Source organism: Acanthochromis polyacanthus, chromosome 1, assembly GCF_021347895.1.
Source record: "Acanthochromis polyacanthus isolate Apoly-LR-REF ecotype Palm Island chromosome 1, KAUST_Apoly_ChrSc, whole genome shotgun sequence".
NCBI classification, from domain to species: Eukaryota; Metazoa; Chordata; class Actinopteri; family Pomacentridae; genus Acanthochromis; species Acanthochromis polyacanthus.
The window spans coordinates 25,072,995-25,091,643 of NC_067113.1; the positions used below are offsets into that span (position 1 = coordinate 25,072,995).

The window sequence follows — 18,649 nt, forward strand, 5'->3', positions numbered from 1 at the left end:
TGTCCAAGGTGAACAACAGAGAAAGATTATCCGACAGGTAACGTGTTGATATAAACACACCTCGGATGTAGAACCGCTTCTGGTGTCAGGTGAAGCTCTGTGTGTCCCAGGTAAATGGGCAGCAACAGGTTCAGCAGGGTTTACCTGAGACCTGAGAGAATGTGTGAAAAAAGACAGCCCCAAACACACCCACAACACTTGTCTTATCACCTAACCTGTCGACTCTTAAACAAACACAACAACACCTGTTTATGAGCCTGCACCTTTCAAATAAATCAAACCACCAACGTGACTCTGATTTATTTGGTGATAATGAGCACAAACAATGATTTTTTTTTTTTTTTTTTAAATTCACACTCTAACCTGATTTTAAACAGCGTGAACCAGCCAAACTGCTTATGTATGTGAGGAGTGCATGATGTGGTATTTGGGATATTTCACCCGGGGCTGTTGGTGTAACACAGATCTGTCGTTCTATTATCATAATGGGCAGAGCAGCCTGACAGGGAAGGAAACGAGTCCAGCAGGTAAAGCGATAAATACCAAAGCATGAATGCAGAATAACAAAAAGGATTCTGCTCCTCCGCCTGTAAATGACGCCCACTTTTTCCTCCCTGCTTTACTCCCATCGTCACGTTCATGTGACGATGTAGTTTCTCTGTCAGTTCTGAGATTCCTCACTGAATTCTGACTCTCTATCATCAGGAATCACAAAGAAACTCAAGTTTTACTTCCCCTTCTTCAAGCTTCAGCTCGTAGCTCCTTTCCACTTCTGTCTTCAATTTTACTCAAGCTCCTATTCCGTTCCCCACTGTGGTTTCTTTCAACACTTCCCGCTATACTGTATGCCTGTGTTTTTTCTTTTCTTTAACCAGAAACTATGATTTCAACATCCTGTGTATCTACTATTTGAGTCACTGTCTAAGAAAAGACACACAACATTAAAGAAAAAAGTACAGGCAGATATACAAACATTTATTCCTCCTCAAAAAAGGAACATTTTGTGAAACATGGTGGATTTTTCTCACTGTATCAGGGTATACCAAAACTATCAATACAGTAAAATACCTGAAAAGTACCATTTTTTTTAACAATCAGGAACCTAAAATAATAAAAACGGTTCAGTTCTGATACAGCAGTGGTGCTTCTTGTGGTGCAACAAACCAGTGAGCACAAAAACTTAGCTTCCTTCACCAGACTAAGGGGATGATATGTGTAGCAGTGAACACCAACGAAACATCAAATAAACCAAAAGAAAAAAAAAGCAGTTTTACACTTTTAAGATTTAAGAACAACAAGAGGCTGTGAGGTAAAGAAAGTCGGGAAATGTGATGAAGTCAAAGCAATGTGATCTGATAATATAGTGAATAAATATCCTCTATATGTCTTCTAAATAAAAGTCTTTGCTCTGTAATAGTCACTATCATTGTATTTTTACAATTTTCCACATTTTTCACATAATTCACGGGTCTTTTTAAAGTGAAATTTCCATTTCCACTTCCACGTGTACATTCCCAGCCTCTTCTCAGTGTGTTCCTGTGTTGCATCATCACACAGCAAAGAAACTAAGATGGAAGAAAGAAAAACCCACTAAAATACACTTAAACCCTCACACCCACTCACAAAAGCTACAACACTCCTTAAAAATATATATAGATTCAGGCTTATATTGTGTAATGACACTGCATCTTATTACTCTACTGTAGCAGATAGGATGGCTTATTGATACAAAACTGAAGCTTCAGATCAGGAAAATATGGTACATGATCGGAATATTTTGTTTCCGTCTCTCTAAAATCTGCTTTTATCACTCTGTAAATATGAAAAGTTAAATACATGAACGTATATGGAAGACACGGCAGAGAAAACCTCCAAGTAGTGGTGTAGTTTTGTTAACCAGAGGTGAGAACACAAGCAAACTAGACTCCTTAATGTAACTACAAGATACACAAAATGGCTTAAAAACTTGCAGTTCTTTGTGGAATTCCTCTGGACGGAGCTCAGTTTGTAGTTTCTACAGTTGGAAAACAAGCACTCCTAAAGGAAACCTGTTAGCCCTCATGTACTGTAAGCTGAAGGGGACAGAGGTGGAAGAATCACATTTGATCCTTTCACCAGAAAATGGCAGGGAAGGGAAAGAGTAACAGAAGCTAAAGACGCAGTGATTTGGGTGGTGGTCCCTTGTAGGATTCTTGGATTTTAACACCAGATGTGCACAAACTGTGAAGACCAGGTGACTTCTAAACCCCATGTGTCTCATTCTGAGCTGATATTCTAATATTTCGATTTTCTGAGTAGAAAACTTTAATTGATAACAAAAATTTCCCTGGCCTTACAGCTAAGAAGAAGGGATTTCCGTGGCTACTCATAAGCTTACTTCAGGGGACTGAAAAATGCATTCAAGTGTCCAGTTGTGCTTTCGGATTTATACTAATAACTAATCAGTGATCGAGACATTGTTTTGTTCCCAGGGAAAATGCAGTTTTTATTTCAAACAGGCATTTTCAGGAGTTTTTTTTGTGCCTCGCTTGTCTATTTCAGTATAGCTGAGGTTTTCCAAGTCATGTTGAATTGTTGTGTTGTAACATTTCACTGTATTAAAGTTCATCCATGAATGTTTAGGAGGTGTGATTATGACAGGAATGGCATTCACAGATCATTTTCTACCAATTTCCCTTAAATTTCTTGTAATTTGGTGCTTTAGGGAAACAGAAACTGTTCTGCATTACACTTATGAGTAACTGATTCAGGAAATTCCAGTGTTTTTTTTTCTTCTAAATTACATAACATGCACAAAATCATCAGGAAATATTTAGGAAATGACTATTAATATCTAGAATATTGTAATTATTTGTAAAACTGAATAATGCTGGAATAAAAATGGGGAAAAAATAGGCATTTTATATACGATGAATTTAATTAGGAAATCATCAATAGCATGAACTATGAGAATTCACACCACCTACACAGGAGCAGTTTTTCAGTTGGTCACTATACTGAATGCCGGGCCACATTTTTCCCTGACTATTTTCAGATGTGGCTTGACTGACTGCATTTATCCAGCTAAACTCATACCGGATCACAAATATGATCCAGTTACAAAAAACAACGACAAAAAAAACACATTAGCACCCCTGTGACGTGGCCCTGTTAGACAGAAATTGAGGTTGTACTTGAGCTGTGCAGCATTTCCCTGCTGATCCAATACTGTTCATGCTGCAGCTCCCAGAGGGCCGCTGCATGGATGTGTTGCCCACACAGGGGCTCCATCAGTGGGCTCAGTTTATGGGTCACTTCCCTGGATGAATAAGTCTGGGTAAATCTGCGATGTGCAGTAATGTGAGCGTATGTGTACTTGTGCTGTATCCTAATACCTGAATTTAGTCCCGAGCCAAAGGGGAATGTGCTGGATGGCGTCTACATGGGTGTGTTCACTGTGCAGCAGAGGTCAGACCTGGGTGCTGTAGGGGCGAGGCGGGGGTGGAAACATGTCCGAGGGGTTGTAGTAACTTAGAGGTGAGGAGCCCTGCGGGGTGACGGACAGGGGAAGGGAGACGGACGGGTTCTCGTAGTAGGTGTGGAAGCCCAGCCGCTCGCCTCCGTTACGCATGTCGTCGGTGAGTCCGGAGCGGACGGGGTACGGGGAACAGCTGGGGCAGTGGTTGTGGTGGGAACCCGAGTCCAGCTGATCCAGAGAGACGGGGGTGATGGCGGCGCCGTCCATGGCCAGGGCGTTGCAGGCGTTGCAGGGGAAGTGGGAGAGAGGGTCTGGTGCCGCCACGGAGCCCACGTCCGCCTCAGAGTCATTTTTCTTACAGCAGTAATACTATGGAAGGTTGACAAAGAAAACACCAGAGGGGGGATAGACAGAGCATTAGAGCTGAAATGGTTTGGGTAATTACTGTCTTGTAAAGCATACTGTACTGTGAACCTCGAGGATATTGAAGGAGTGGTTTGACACGGTGGGAATTGGGCTTATTGGTTTTGTAGCCAAGAGCTAGATGAAAGATCGATACCATTCCCATGCTGGTGTGTTAAAGAGACAGTCCACATTAGGACCTGGAAAGTGAAAACGGGTCTGTGCATTGGTTTGGAAGATACGCCTGCTGGATCACTGATCACTCCTAATTGCAAATCTGCTGTACTACTTAATGTGGTACTTTCACAGTACAACACTAATGTACATGGTGTGGAAAAAAATGCATTCTCACCACTAGCTGACCCAGGTTTTTCAAGGAATGTGGCTATACTTTAATATAGCAGCAGGCAGAAGGAGATTAACCTTAAAGAACAGAGCCCGACTCATACATTATTCAGCCGATATTGACTTTTTACAGAAACATCAATATCAGTTATTTGCTGTCCACTGTTTTGCCAATGTGAAACTTTTTTTTTTTTTTTTTTTTTTTACAAAATATAATGCAAAAAAGAGATGCTTGGTTTCATTTAAAATTGCCATCACGACAGTTTTTCAAGCAAAGCAAGTTCCGACTCCACCGTTTACAGTCATTCGTGGTTAGTTCTTAAATTTGTGAAATACACTGCGGGGAGGAAAGTTAACAAACAATGACTCCATCTTTTTTTTCCTTTTCGAATACAATTCTATACTGTATCTACTGCAGCATATTAAATCAGAATATCAGGCTTATTTTTTTACACCTAAAAATTGCATCGGCCATAGACATCCAGTGTGGTCAAGCTCTAACAAATAACAAGCCTCTCTCTAAAGGTGACTAAAAAGGGCTTCAAAGCTCACTAATTAAGATTTTAATTTAGCTTGTTTAGGCAGTACAGAACGGTAGTGAAAAATATAGTCATCACAGCATGGTTGCCAAGAAACCATTGAAGATCCTGCACAAAATGAAAAGATAAAATGTTCTATCTAAAACAACAAATTGTTTAAGCGTGTGTGTGTGTGTGTGTGTGTGTGTGTGTGTGTGTGTGTGTGTGTGTGTGTGTGTGTGTGTGTGTGTGGTGTGTGTAAGATTTAAAATGGGATAAAACATGTTAATTGCAAAGTTGTTGCTTTAAGGCAGAACTTGGGAGAGAGACAGGTTCGTCTGTTTTCCACTGCTTAATATTAAGCTAAGCTAATCCCTTCCTGGCTCTAACTGGCACCGCGAGGACGCCTAAGTAAGTATTTTAATAAGCTGAAACAATAACACAATAAAAACTGAACAAAATGAAAAGGTCTCTTTGCTTGCAATGTCAGATTGAAGCAGACAGTACAGTTGATGTGTGTGTTCATGAAAAAGCACTGCAATTCACACACAAAACCTGAAAAAAAATGAAACTAAAATCCTATTTGAAAGCAAAACTGAGAAAAAAAAATCCCCAAACCACTATATTAAAAGTGAACATCGTGATCAGATTAGGATCAGTTCAGTTTTAATAATCTTGTTTTCACCTCACTGTGTTGTAAATGGTAAAATTCCAGCAAACTGATAATGCAGTTGTTCCCAGTGACAACAGATTAATGACTCTTTGAGACCATTTCCATCCTCCATACATTTTGGAATATAAAAGACATTGTACAAGACACTCCAGCTCTTCTTCTAACCTAATTTGTCATTATATTCACACATCACGAAGCTCAGTTTTTGTACGTCATCTAGAGACGTTTATAGATCTTGAAAGAAAAAATAAAACCCTCCTTCCTTTGAATGACTAAAAAACATGGACACATGAAGATACCTGGAGTCTACAGTAACAGAGAACTGCTACAATGCACAGCAGTATCACTCCGGCGAGAATTCCTCCGGTTATAACAATAGTTCCCGCTGACATCCGACCAGCTCTCCATCAAACCCTTCAGAGGAGACAATAGAGAGCGAGGGAGACAAAAGAAACAATGGAGAACAGGCAGCAATGGAAATTTAAACGCAGAGAAGAGAGCTGGATTTCAGACGACATGAAATTTGCTGGAGAATAGTCAACATACTTACGTCCAAAAAGGTTTCTATAATGCCTGAAAAGAAAACCAACGTAGGCTGAGTTAGTATACTCATGTACCATCATGATGTAACTGCAACTGATGAAACATGTTGTAATTAGCTGGCTATCGTGCAGCTGTTATTAAGCAGATGGGTTGTTTCAGGTTTCACAGAGTGGTGATGATGTCTCAGTGAGTTGTCAAACCACCACAAACCTACAGAACAGCTTTAAAGCTCCGTGGCGTCTATTCTGCAAACCTCTACCGGAGATACATATGCTCTCATTTACCGTTCGGATGAGGTGGTGGAGAAACGTTGCTTCAAATTCTCCTAATTGTGTAGGGTTGAGACCTGACAACAAGCCATAGCGTATGTTTCACACAATTCTTCTACTCTTCAAACCATTAAATGAGCTCTGGTGCACCGTATGGAAACATCTGAAGATGAGATGATTTGTGCTAATCTTTTTCCTTCCATCATGTAGACTGCATTTCCCAGAAAACTATATCGAGTTTGGAGCAATCAGGAAGCTCTGAATGCTACAATATCTCCCACTGCGTAAAAGCAGCTGAAGAAATGTCCACCAGTCATGTCAATCACAATATGACTGAACTATATGCTTTAAAAAAAAAAATCATACAGTGATCTTCACATGATGATTTTCATGTGAATTTTCAGCTGAAAAACATATCAAAATGAATATATGACTTTTGCTGAACCAAACTTACATTTTGAGAATATGATTTGTAACATAGGGCTTCTCTGTGGCACGACAAGGCTTCAATTATAATTATAATAACATATCCTGTGAGGTTTCTCCTGTGATTTGGATTTTGTGCTTATATAGCGATTAAATTTCAATTCACTGTTCACCAAACCTGGCAAAATGGCTGGGAAAAACCACCATACTTGGCAGCTACAGCTAAATAAAATGCAATATAAACAATAATTAACTCAATCTGGCCACTTTAAAAGCAGCTACACACAGTAAGTCTGTATCTAATGTAATTTTTCTAAACAGAAGAAGCTTATTTGGTTCCCAACACTGGCCGAGAGGGGGAAATATATGTGAACAATATGTGTAAAGCAAAAACTTCACGCTTGGGGAGGATGCAATTAGCTTAGCATAAAAACTGCAAGGATGCAAAAACAGCTGATCTGATCTCTCTCTTTACAGCTGAAGTACGGTGGTTCTGTGCAGAAATGGGTCTTCATTTAACTGCTAGGAGACAGAAAAAGCATACATTTTACATTTCTGTTGAGACAAACTATATACATCCACCCTTCGATCCTCCTATATCAGGGGTGTCAAACTCAGTTCCTGGAGGGCCACTATCCTGCATGTTTTAGATGTTTCCCTCTTCCAGCACACCTGATTCAAATGATCAGCTTATCATCAAGCTCAGCAGAAGCCTGATAACGAGCCTGATCATTTCAATCAGCTGTGTTGGAAGAGGGAAACATCTAAAACATGCAGGATAGTGGCCCTTCAGGAACGGATCTTGACACCCCTGTCCTATATGCTTGGAAGGGGAGGGGTTGGTTCATTCAGCTGGTTTTCTGCCTGCTTTGAACAGCCTATTGTGTGGTACATAATGGTCGCCATTATTCTGCTGTAGAGGGGAAAACCAGCCTGTCTTGCTTGTACGTCTCCAAACCAATCACTGCGTAGCGAAGCTAGGATGCGGCTTCGGCGTTCCCTCAAAATAGCGACGGGTGAAATTGTTGCGGTGGAACATTTGCATGCAGGAAGGCGAGAACTGTGATTAAAGTGAATAATCCTGAATCCTTGAAGGCACAGTGAGGCCTGAAGTCTAATAGGGAAGATGGACACTTACATTAAAAGACAGCAGGAGATGCAGAGATGGAAGAATGTGAGAAGAAGGGAGAAAACCATGACAGGCCCGTGGAGTGTCACTGTCAAAACAACCTCTCACTGCAGCTCCTGCAGGAGGAGAAAGAGGCTGAGAAGCACATCGTACAGCGGAGTTGATAATTAAATTCAGTGGTGATTATTCAGGGTTTTTTTTATTTTAGCAAGTACTCATTTAGCCTATAAGATCTAAGCAGCCATATGCCACTAGAACATATAGTAAGTCATTTATAATTTGATCGACAGTCCAAAACCTTTAAATATTCAGTTTACAACGATATTATACAGAGAAAAAAACAAACAAACATGAAATGTGACTTATTATTGCAAAAGTCAAAGTAATCAACTAGTCGATTGCACATTATATACGCCTGCTGTCTCATATTACACAGAATCTGGTCCTGGAAGAAAACCCATAAATTTAGGCACACATTGCAGATAACTACATTCGCTTCAGAATGTTGAAGAGCAACAATAACGAGGTGTGCTGAATTCCAATAAGAGCGCTTTGGGTGGGAAACAAACACTCAGGATGCAGATGAATTAGCATGCTGGATGCAGCATGAACGCCAGCCATATGGGCAGGATGTTGTACGCATATGCGCAGTAAAGTCGCAGCATACTAAATCTGATATGCACATGCATCTCATCCCGTCATTTTGATTCAAAAGCACCTCTCAAAGTTGCATGGAAAGCCATCACCATGCAAACTGGATAGTATTTGCTTGCTAACATGCACACAATCGAAAAATCCGCACGGTTTAAAGCCCTTACGAGAGATGGCAAAAACATGGTTAAGTCAAGAAAAACATACAGCGTAGAGTGTTGGTTTTTCTAAATTTCTCTAGCCTTGTCTCCACTCTGCAGGAAAATAATCTCAAACAAACAGCTCTGATTGGCACAGAGTCGCATATAGAGCAAATATGGTGCAAATGAAAAGAAATCAAGACATCCACACACATAATTATCTCCAGTGCACACAGCAAATGCACTATCGAGCCTCAAATAGACCATCTTACAACTGTGTCTCTCTCTGACAGAGAGCACTAAATTAGCTGTGTGCAAGAGATATAGACTATGTCTCTGGGTGCCTGAGTTTCTTTTTACTGGCAGTCACTTGAAAATGCCAAATAAAAAACCCAAAATTAATGCACTCAGGGAGAATGACCTATTACACGGGCATGTAAAATGCATGAATTTGGCATTAATTTAGACTAAATGTAAATGGCTGAGTTGTTCATTTTCAAGCACTGCCATTATAGTAATTACAACAGCGGACGATTATGTTTATCTACTGTTCAAGTTGATTAACTGAAACATCCGGATATTTCTCAGCAGAGGAGCAACATTTAATCATGGCAATTAAACTGATTAAAAAAAAAAATCCAGTTTCTTTCTCATTACTGGTGTTTTAATGTAATTTTCTGAAAGCTGTGCGGCTCTCAAAGCTGTAATTTGTAGTGAATTTGAGTCTCATTGCCTAATGAAATGGTTTAAATGTTCTGGAATTTGATATGTTGACAAAAGTGGGAGCAAGAAGGTTCAAAAAAATGCGAGTTTAGGGTTCAGTGGTTTGTTCTGCGGCCTGCTTTGGAGTCAAATGCAGCAAAAAGGCTGCTTTCCTGTGTCTCTGATGTTTCAGCTGTCTGAATGGAAACAAAAATGCAAGGAGAGTGGAGGTAGGATCATAAATCTGATCATATAACATTGAATGAACTGACTGTTCTAATGCATCTCGGTAGGTGTGTGTGTCGAAATGAGCATGTGAGCTTCACTTCCAGACAGCTCTGCCCGCTGCAGCATCTTCCATTGCGTCATCATACTAAATTATATACACCACGGGCCACGGTAATGTCGTTAAAAGCAATGTGAAGTCTCTCTTGCTCCCCGTATCGCCATCTCTTCCCTCTCCGGCTCACTATCTCATGTCTCCTCACTCCTGCTTTTGCTCTCTCTTTACCCTCTTCATTCACTCTTTCAATCCCATCCTCATTTTTCGACACCCTCTACTGTACACCAGTGGCAAATTTATGCAACAATAATGGCCCTCTCTGATGTGAATCAGCCCAGACAAAGAAATGGAATCTTTCAAGAAACAAAAATAAGCGATTTTGACTAACACGCAGTCAAATTATGCAAGAAAGGGAACGTTGAGGTAACGCCTCAGATTAGAGATTTTCCAACAGACTGGAGAGACAAAGACGCCAAGTGACAGAGGTTGGAAGATTCAACTCTAACGCTGTCAGAGTATCTTATCCAGCGCGGTTTACGTATGACTCCCAGTGGGTTCAAAGCTGTCTGATGCAGCTGAGAGACACGCAAACACAAAATTGGAATAAGTGCGCACACACACACACACACACACACACACACACACACACACACACACACACACACACACACACACACACACACACACACACACACACACACACACACACACACACACACACACACACACACACAGAGCAACACATAAACCCTGAGAGTTAACTGTGGGCTGAAGGAAGTTAGAGGATCTGCCAGAAAATCCCGTCAGTTGCTGAGTTGGACAACTGAAAGGGATGAAGTAGGATGAGAGAATCCCAGAGGAGCCGACGGGCATCTGATTTCCACAACAACAGAACCTCCTCTAAGTCATTAATCGCACCGAGTCCCAGGTGACCCGGAGACTCCAGTCGTACATCGTGTATCTGTCAAGTGAGCTTCAGTCGCAAGTAAGTAATGGATCCACTCCGTCACTGTACAAGAGAAGGGCTGAGGAAAATGTGTATCCCTGAGATTTGAGGGGATTTTGAGGTTTGCCAAAAGACGATGTGATGTGATGTGTGTGAGAAGGAGAGAGGCCTTCAGCTGTCACTCCTGAGAACAATACTTCAATTTAGGCTGCTGGTGCATAATCAATCAATTGTTTTCTTAATTAACTGATTTCTGAAGCCTAGAAATTGGTCAAAATACTGACAGTGCTGCTGCTGAATGTCTTACTTTGCCCGATCAACAGTCCAAAAGCCAAAGAGATTTAATTTACTCACATAAAAGATTTAAAAAAAAAATGCTTGTTTAAGAAGGTGGAACCATAAAATGTGGCAAGTTCAATTCCAACATGATTACTGATTGCCAACTGATTTCAAGCAAAAATAATATCATTTCCAGTCTCTCAAATGTGAGCTTTTTTCTGTGTAATGTCACAGTCCACGAAATGTTTGAGTTCAGGCTGGCTGACTGGACAAAACAAGCAACCTGAATGCATCACCTTAGGCCCCAGGAATGGACATTTTTTACCGTTTTTCTTATTTTGAAGGCAATCAAAAGGATTATCGATGGATTATTCGATTAATTCTAAAAAGTTAAAGCCTGCCCACATAAAAACACAACAAGGGAAGTTAGAACGTCCTGGAGACATACTTAGCTTCATAATTAAGATCCAATCATGGCACGAATCTGTTTTCTCGGAAAAGTAATGAATGAGTTTACAATGAAACAGGATAAATGCCTCAGAAACTTGAATTAGTTCACTTTTGGAGCCTTGGTCATGTTACAGCAGCTGAATTCAACAATTATTTCTTTGTGATAACTTCTAATTTAAACAAGCAAGCATTTAAAACGTTTTCAATCTCTGAATGGGATCTTCTTCACAGGAATGCCCGACAAAGCTCTTGTATATTCAGAGCCATTCGCGAAGATTGGGATTTCTCAGAAACAAACAGCAGTAATTTTGACCGATCAATGAGACGAGCGTTTCATGTGTAAGTGTTTCTAAGTGAAGGAACAGTGAGGACATTGTATTGTACTGCCATGTTGTGATATTTATCAATACTAAACAACAATATTCTTCATATTTATCATATTTTTAACACAAACATTCTGCCTTAGTACATTGATAATGTGTTCATTCTCTTGTTCCTCCTCTTCCTCGCTCTCTCTCCATCTCATGCAAAATGCACATCAATTGTCAAACTTTTGTTCATGCCACCACAAAATCCTCTTCTTTCAACCTCCACAGTGTTCTAAATGTTAAGAGAGGTGGAGAGGTTTCACCCTCCACTTGCAGAACTATATATAGCATTTTTGTCATCTCTTGACAGGGTGAAAAGCAGGAGATGAGAGGCAGAAGAGAGAGGTGTCATATTTTAATTCGGTTTTCTCTGTGGGAAATGAAACGATCCCAGCAGTCAGCTAAATGCAAATGCACGAAAATTCACGCAGCACACACACACGCACATGTTCGCTCATCCACCAGCCAACATATCTATCCCCGATCGAACGCTGAAGAGGTACAAACGACGCCTCCCTCAGAAGTTTCATGTGGGACGACGTGGCGATGGTTCGTGTTTTGAAATTAGGTGCGTCTGCTCCCATGTGATGCCTGGGTGAACCGTGGAAATTAGAGGAGCTTTGAAATTAAAAATTTAATTGGAAAACCCAAAGCTGCATGTTAAAGGAATAGTTTGACATTTTGGGAAATATGCTTGTCTGACAGATGAGAAGTGATATCAAGTCTGTTAATTAAATATTAAGCCGCCACCACCAGCATGAGTTTAGTTTTGCGCACAGACTGCAAATGGGGAAAAAACCTGATCTGACTGCATCTGAACACAGCAAAGTCTACCTAGCACCACCTCTAAAGCTTGTCTGATTAACTTGTAAAAATCTCAAGGCTAAAAAAACAACAAGTTACAGTTTCACAGGAGGCCAACTATTTTTTTTTCGGCTTGAAGCTTGAAGCAGTGACTTCTTGGTGTATTACCATCACTGGGAGGTTTACTAGCAATGATCAGAAACTCCAGGAAGTGACTGAACCCCATAAAGAAACAGCACAGCACAGAAACCTCCTGTAAACCTAAGATAGATTCATGGATTGTATAGAGAAGAAATAACTTGCTTATCACTGTTTCCAGGCTTTAAGCTAAACACCTCTTGACTCCAAATATCCAAAAATTTAGAAAACGCCCCTGACAAATGCCTTGTTTTGTCTAACCAGCACCCTAAAAAACAAATACATTCAAATTAATGACATGGAATTGGAAAAAACAACAGCAAGTGTTCAAATGCTAGGAATTGTTTCTTGAAAAGTGCATTGAAATATTTATATTTATTATTTTCACCACTTGTTAATCGGCTTGTATTATTGCAGCAACAGACTGAATAAAATGATGCACATAGCAACTATGAAGAAGTTTGTTTTTTTGTCCATTGTTGTCTTAATTTCTTGAAATCTGACATGATAAGCAAGAGATGCATCTGACTGAGTAGCCGAAGCCGAATAGTGACATATCAATTGCAAGGTAACCACACTCCATAGTATACACTACTTTATCATTTATTTTACTCCAAACAGGACCATAAGTTTCAAAATAAACATCATATTGCATTGAAAGAGACTTGAAATTACTAAATGAGACCATAAACTATTCAGGAAAATGTTTGCTGAAGTAATGAATCAGGTGAGAAGTATGGTCATTTTCACATAGACTTCCCTTCAATTTGATTGTTTTTGCATAAGAGATGTCACCCCCTGCTGGCTATGAGAGATAATGCAGCTTTAAAATGCTTTCACTTTCATTTTTCAGATCTAGAGCCTTCAATATTATCTTTTTACATACATTCAGAGATGGCAGCCCATTTGTATTCCTACGAGATTATCTTTTATTTACATATTTTCTACAATATGTCCTAAAAATCGATACACTTCAGCGTCCTTTATATTAGATAGCAGGTAAAAATCATAAAACTTTGTGTGAGGTGCCACGTTATGTGTTCCAAACATCATTTTTTAAGCTGAAAATCATCATTCTTCATTTTTAAATTCTCATTTAAGATAACACGATGACAAAAAGAAAACTATTATGTGGATTCAGTCCTGTCAAAGAGATTACACACAGAGATGATTCAACAAGCGGCGATGGATGAGAAACTGAGCTCATGCAGGCAGAGCAGCAGAGGGTGCCAGTACCTGAGTGGTTGAGTGGCTCCCTTAAATCCATTCTTAAATAATGACATGAATATTTTGTTGAGGTGGCCTCCAACTTTGCGCTGGAAATCACAGCAAGTGCCTGCCCGGGGCTTCAATTATTCAAGTATCATTCCTTTAACAATATTTTTCCATCACAGGGCAATTTAGCCAGATAGTAAAATCGGGACTTTTCTGCCTCGTCCGCCTCTGAAAAGCACTCATCTCGGCGTGTGAGGAGAGGAACACATCCACATCTAGGACAGAGACACCCACTACCAGAGCTGAGCAGAAGGGAACAAAGGCAGCAAGGAGGTGGAGGGGGAAGATTTCATTTTCAAATTCTCTAAACGGAATTCAGTCATCCGTTTTTTCCATATGACTGCGTACACTCAATCTGGTTTCTTTTGGCGTGGTTTCCACGTGCCCCAATTACCTCAGTGTAATTTATTTTGGATCTTTTATGGTTGAATACATGAGAACTGGAGTTGAAGTTTGTGCAGTCAAAAATAGGGAAATCCAATTGAGCTCTCGAGATCCCAGTTCAAGATATAAGAGCCGAAAACATTTTCCTTTAACGCATTTTGCCAAGAGCAAGATTCCTGTGGTGCAGAACTGAGATCAGAAAATCTTGTGACTAAAGCAATTTCTCTTTACACCTGCAACAAAAGCTGCACGTGTTAAAGAGATATGGATTCCTGAAGAAGCACAGAACTTACCTGTAGAAGTCACCGCCTGGGGGATAGCATCCTGCTGCAAAACCCCTCCTAGGAAAGAAAAAAACGACATCAGTCATAAGGAGGATTCAGGAGATGCTTGGGGCCCCAGCAATGATGTGGTCAGCACTGCAGCTACAGCAAATGAGTCCGTTTGTCTCGAGGTGGGGGCAGAAAGTCAGCCAGATGCATCTGTCTCCATTCACATCAGAAATCCATTCATTCATCATTCCCATGACACTCATCACTCCTGTTTCTGCTCATGAAATCATGCAGGATAAAATGCATTTCCAGTGCAAAAAAAGTCTCCAAATGAAATCTTGCAAATGATCCCTCTTCTCCTTACTTCAAACCAAACAGCTCATTGCAAATTATTATGAGAAAAGAACAGGATGGAGATTTTACGCACCTTGCTGATCCACATCCAATGTCCAAACTACTGCACATTCGACATTTTTGCAGGAAAAAAAAAAATCACAAAGCCCTACTTTTCTGACACAAACACAGCTCATGTTTTAAGTGAATGTACGGCTAGAGGTCAATTTAGCTGCTATTACATCACTGATTAGCTCCATTTTACTCAATTAAGCGGATAAATTCATGCGCAGAGCCGGTGAGAGGCGCGCGGCTAATAGTCAATCCTCGATGTCTTACCTTTAGAAAATCTCTGCAACCTGTTAGACAGACTCGATTCTTTTTTCTCCTCTTCTTCTTTTTGTTAGAACTGCGGTCGCTCCAGCTCCACAATACACGATAAAGACCTGTGATTTCCTCTCCAGCACCGGTCATTAAAGGCGCCCGGAGCCCCCCCCCTCCCCTCTACAGCCGGAACCGTGGCGTCATCCTCCGCCGTCGGTTATCCCCTCTGTCCCCCCTGTTCACTCACAGCCAGGTGCCAGCAGTGAGGGCCAGCGGGGAATGTCATGGCATCCTCCTCCTCCTCCTCCTCCTCTTCTTCTTCTTCCTCTGCGCAGCGCTGGATGAGAGGAGGCGGCGGTCCGGAGGCTGAGTGTCATCGCTCGGCTTGGATGCGTCCCCGGCGAGGCTGGCGTTAAGGGGGGCCGTTTTGGCACCCGCCGCCAGGTACCGGTGGGGGTGGGGAGAACAGCAACCAAAGGGGGAGCAACAGTGTCAGCAGTGTGATATCACTTTGCTGGGAGGATGGAAAGGGGGGTGATGTTGATGGGAGAAGAGGGGGATGAAAGCGTAAAACTGGTCTGAGCTGCGGTGAGCACCTCTGTGGAAGTCAGCTTTACAAAATTACACCCAAAACCTTGATATCTTTTTAAACTTTAAAAAAAAAGAAAGAAAAAGAGATGCCTTCCTACTCTTCCCAGCAAGTTTCACTAGGATGAGAGAGTGATGGCAACCGGTCACAACCCTGTGCACCAAACCTCATGCAAATTTTGAGGCATTTTGACAGGAAACTTGTGAAGGAAAAAGGAAAAAGGAAATCTGAAGCATCTGTGTAGATTCTCAGCCCTCCAAGTCAATTTAATCATAGCAGTTTTAAAAGCAACTTGAGTAAAAAGCAACAAAGGTGTCTCCAGTTCTCAGATGAGATGAAACATCTTCAAGAATCTGAAAAAGAAGACCAGTATGGCTGAAAACCGATATAAAGCATCAGTAAATGACTTCACAATTAATAGCGCTTTTTCTTACATTATATAAGCATTATACAGTTGTCTGTGTTGGCTTTGGGTGTTCTATTACTTACTGCATTTTACATTTTAGGGTACAACAACACCTGTACTCGAGAATCCTTGGAGCTTCTGTAAAAAGAAAGATTTTTGAAGACGTTTTGATCTCTCATCCAGGAGGCTTTGTTTTTTCTGAGGACTGAACAGAACTGAACTGAGAGATGAAACAAGTCTAGAATTTTAAATCGGCTTCAAAATCGGACAAAAAAAAGTTTTGATTTGAAATAATCTGTCCTAATCTTACTCCATTCCTAGTTCCGCCAACTACAGTCTGATCGGAGCAGCTTCACTGCAGCATTTATGCAGAGTGCTGCTCTTTTGTTTCCCCCATGAAGTTAATATTAAAGTAGCAAAGTAAACACTACATAAAACAATGACTGTAGCAGCTGTAGCAGCAAAATGTACTAAGTGCTTCAATCTCTAAAAACAGGCTGCACATACTGAAGCAGATGCACTGAAAACACACACAATCATAAATATGGTTTCAGTGGCATAAATTATCTACTGATGCAGCCATACTTTAAGAAATTTGGGATTTTCACTGTTTATTCTCTTGCAACAGGACACTTTTTTTCCCCCTTTAGGATTGATTCATTTGACCTCTGATCTCCTGGCTGAAGGGCTGTGTGCATTTGCATTAACATTCACAACTGCAGAATTGAGTTACTTTAAAATCCTAGCCTAGCCGCGCTAGACCCAGCTCTGAGGACGCAAGGGTCTAGTTACCCTCGGTAAGCCTCGAGGTTGGATGCTCCTAAAACTGGCCGACGAATCACCATGAAGTGTAGAGTCAGAAGGCGGGCGTAACCGAAAGCTGGAAAGAAAGTGGTATTCCACTAATTCAGAGGTAGTGTATGTGGCTTGGAAAAATAGTCTAGTAATCTATAAAAAAGCTCTTCGTAATGCCAGGACAACTTATTATTCATCTTTAATAGAGGAGAACAAGAACAACCTTAGGTTTCTCTTTAGCACTGTAGCCAGGCTGACAAAGAGTTAGAGCTCTGTTGAACCTTGTATTCCTTTAGCTTTAACCAGTAACGACTTCATGAGCTTCTTTACACATAAAATAGTTATGATTAGAGATAAAATTAATCTGGCCCTTCCTACAAATGTCACAGATGCTTTTGAATTGGCTGTTAGACCTGATGAATCTTTAGAATTCTTCACTCCTATATGTCTCTCTGAACTAATTTCAACAGTTTCTACATCCAAACCATCAACATGTCTTTTAGATCCTATCCCAACTAGACTCTTCAAGGAGATTTTACCTTTAATTAATTCTTCAATGTTAGATCTGATTAATCTCTCTCTAGTAACAGGCTATGTACCACAGGCTTTTAAGGTTGCTGTCATCAAACCTTTGCTTAAAAAGCCCACTTTAGATCCAGATGTGTTAGCTAACTATAGACCGATATCCAACCTACCATTTCTCTCTAAAATTCTAGAAAGAACAGTTGCAAATCAATTATGTGAACACTTACAAAGGAATAATTTGTTTGAAATGTTTCAGTCAGGCTTCAGAGTGCATCATAGCACAGAAACAGCTCTAGTGAAAGTTACTAATGACCTTCTCATAACATCAGATAATGGACTAGTCTCTATACTTGTTTTGTTAGATCTTAGTGCAGCGTTTGACACAATCGATCACAAAATTTTATTACAGCGTCTAGAACATTCAATTGGCATTAAAGGGACGGCACTGGATTGGTTTAAATCCTACTTATCAGATAGGTTCCAGTTTGTGCATGTCAACAATAACTCTTCTGAGCACACTAAAGTTAATCATGGAGTTCCTCAGGGTTCTGTCTTAGGACCGATACTTTTCACATTATACATGCTTCCTTTAGGCAATATTATTAGGAAGCATTGTATTAACTTCCATTGTTATGCAGATGACACACAATTGTATTTATCTATGAAACCAGATGAAACTGATCAGTTAGCTAGACTGCAAGATTGTCTTAAGGACATTAAAACCTGGATGACTTTTAACTTCCTACTGCTAAATTCAGACAAAACCGAAGTCATTGTATTTGGCCCCAAACATCTTAGAAACTCGCTTTCAAAGCAAATAGTTACTCTGGATGGCATCACATTGGCCTCCAGCACTACTGTGAGGAATCTTGGAGTTATTTTTGACCAGGACATGTCCTTTAACTCACACATAAAGCAAGTCTGTAGGACTTCCTTTTTTCACCTGCGTAATATTGTAAAAATCAGGAACATCCTGTCTCAGAGTGATGCAGAAAAATTAGTTCATGCTTTTGTTACTTCCAGGCTTGACTATTGCAATTCCTTATTATCGGGTTGTCCAAATAGCTCTCTCAAACATCTACAGTTGATCCAAAACGCTGCTGCGAGAGTACTGACAGGAGTTAGCAAAAGAGATCATATTTCCCCTATACTTGCTTCTCTTCACTGGCTTCCTGTTAAATCCAGAATAGAATTTAAAATCCTTCTTCTGACATATAAAGCTC

The 18,649-nt window shown here is 40.4% G+C and overlaps 1 protein-coding gene across 2 annotated transcripts; it reads right to left on the reverse strand.

Moving 5' to 3' along the window:
* Nucleotides 1-954: 954 nt before the first annotated feature.
* On the reverse strand, nt 955-15,591 carry LOC110951030 (protein FAM163A-like). 2 transcript variants are annotated; one of them, XM_022193961.2, is made up of 5 exons: nt 15,127-15,591; nt 14,476-14,523; nt 7,772-7,878; nt 5,695-5,968; nt 955-3,826 (listed from the first exon to the last, which is right to left on the reverse strand). In XM_022193961.2, the coding sequence occupies exons 4-5, from the start codon at nt 5,785-5,787 to the stop codon at nt 3,449-3,451; spliced, it is 471 nt and encodes a 156-aa protein (XP_022049653.1). In that variant the 5' UTR covers nt 5,788-5,968; nt 7,772-7,878; nt 14,476-14,523; nt 15,127-15,591; the 3' UTR covers nt 955-3,448. The 2 variants fall into 2 exon arrangements, with proteins under 2 accessions (XP_022049653.1, XP_051806410.1); XM_051950450.1 differs by having other exon boundaries at nt 7,772-7,897.
* Nucleotides 15,592-18,649: the final 3,058 nt, after the last annotated feature.

Bases quoted from the DNA above. Each gene is read 5' to 3' on its own strand.
- LOC110951030 (XM_022193961.2), bottom strand. From the start codon at position 5,787: ATGTCAGCGGGAACTATTGTTATAACCGGAGGAATTCTCGCCGGAGTG. The intron at 3,827-5,694 runs GTATCTTCATGT...AACCTTCCATAG, and splicing joins TCTGTTACTGTAGACTCCAG to TATTACTGCTGTAAGAAAAA.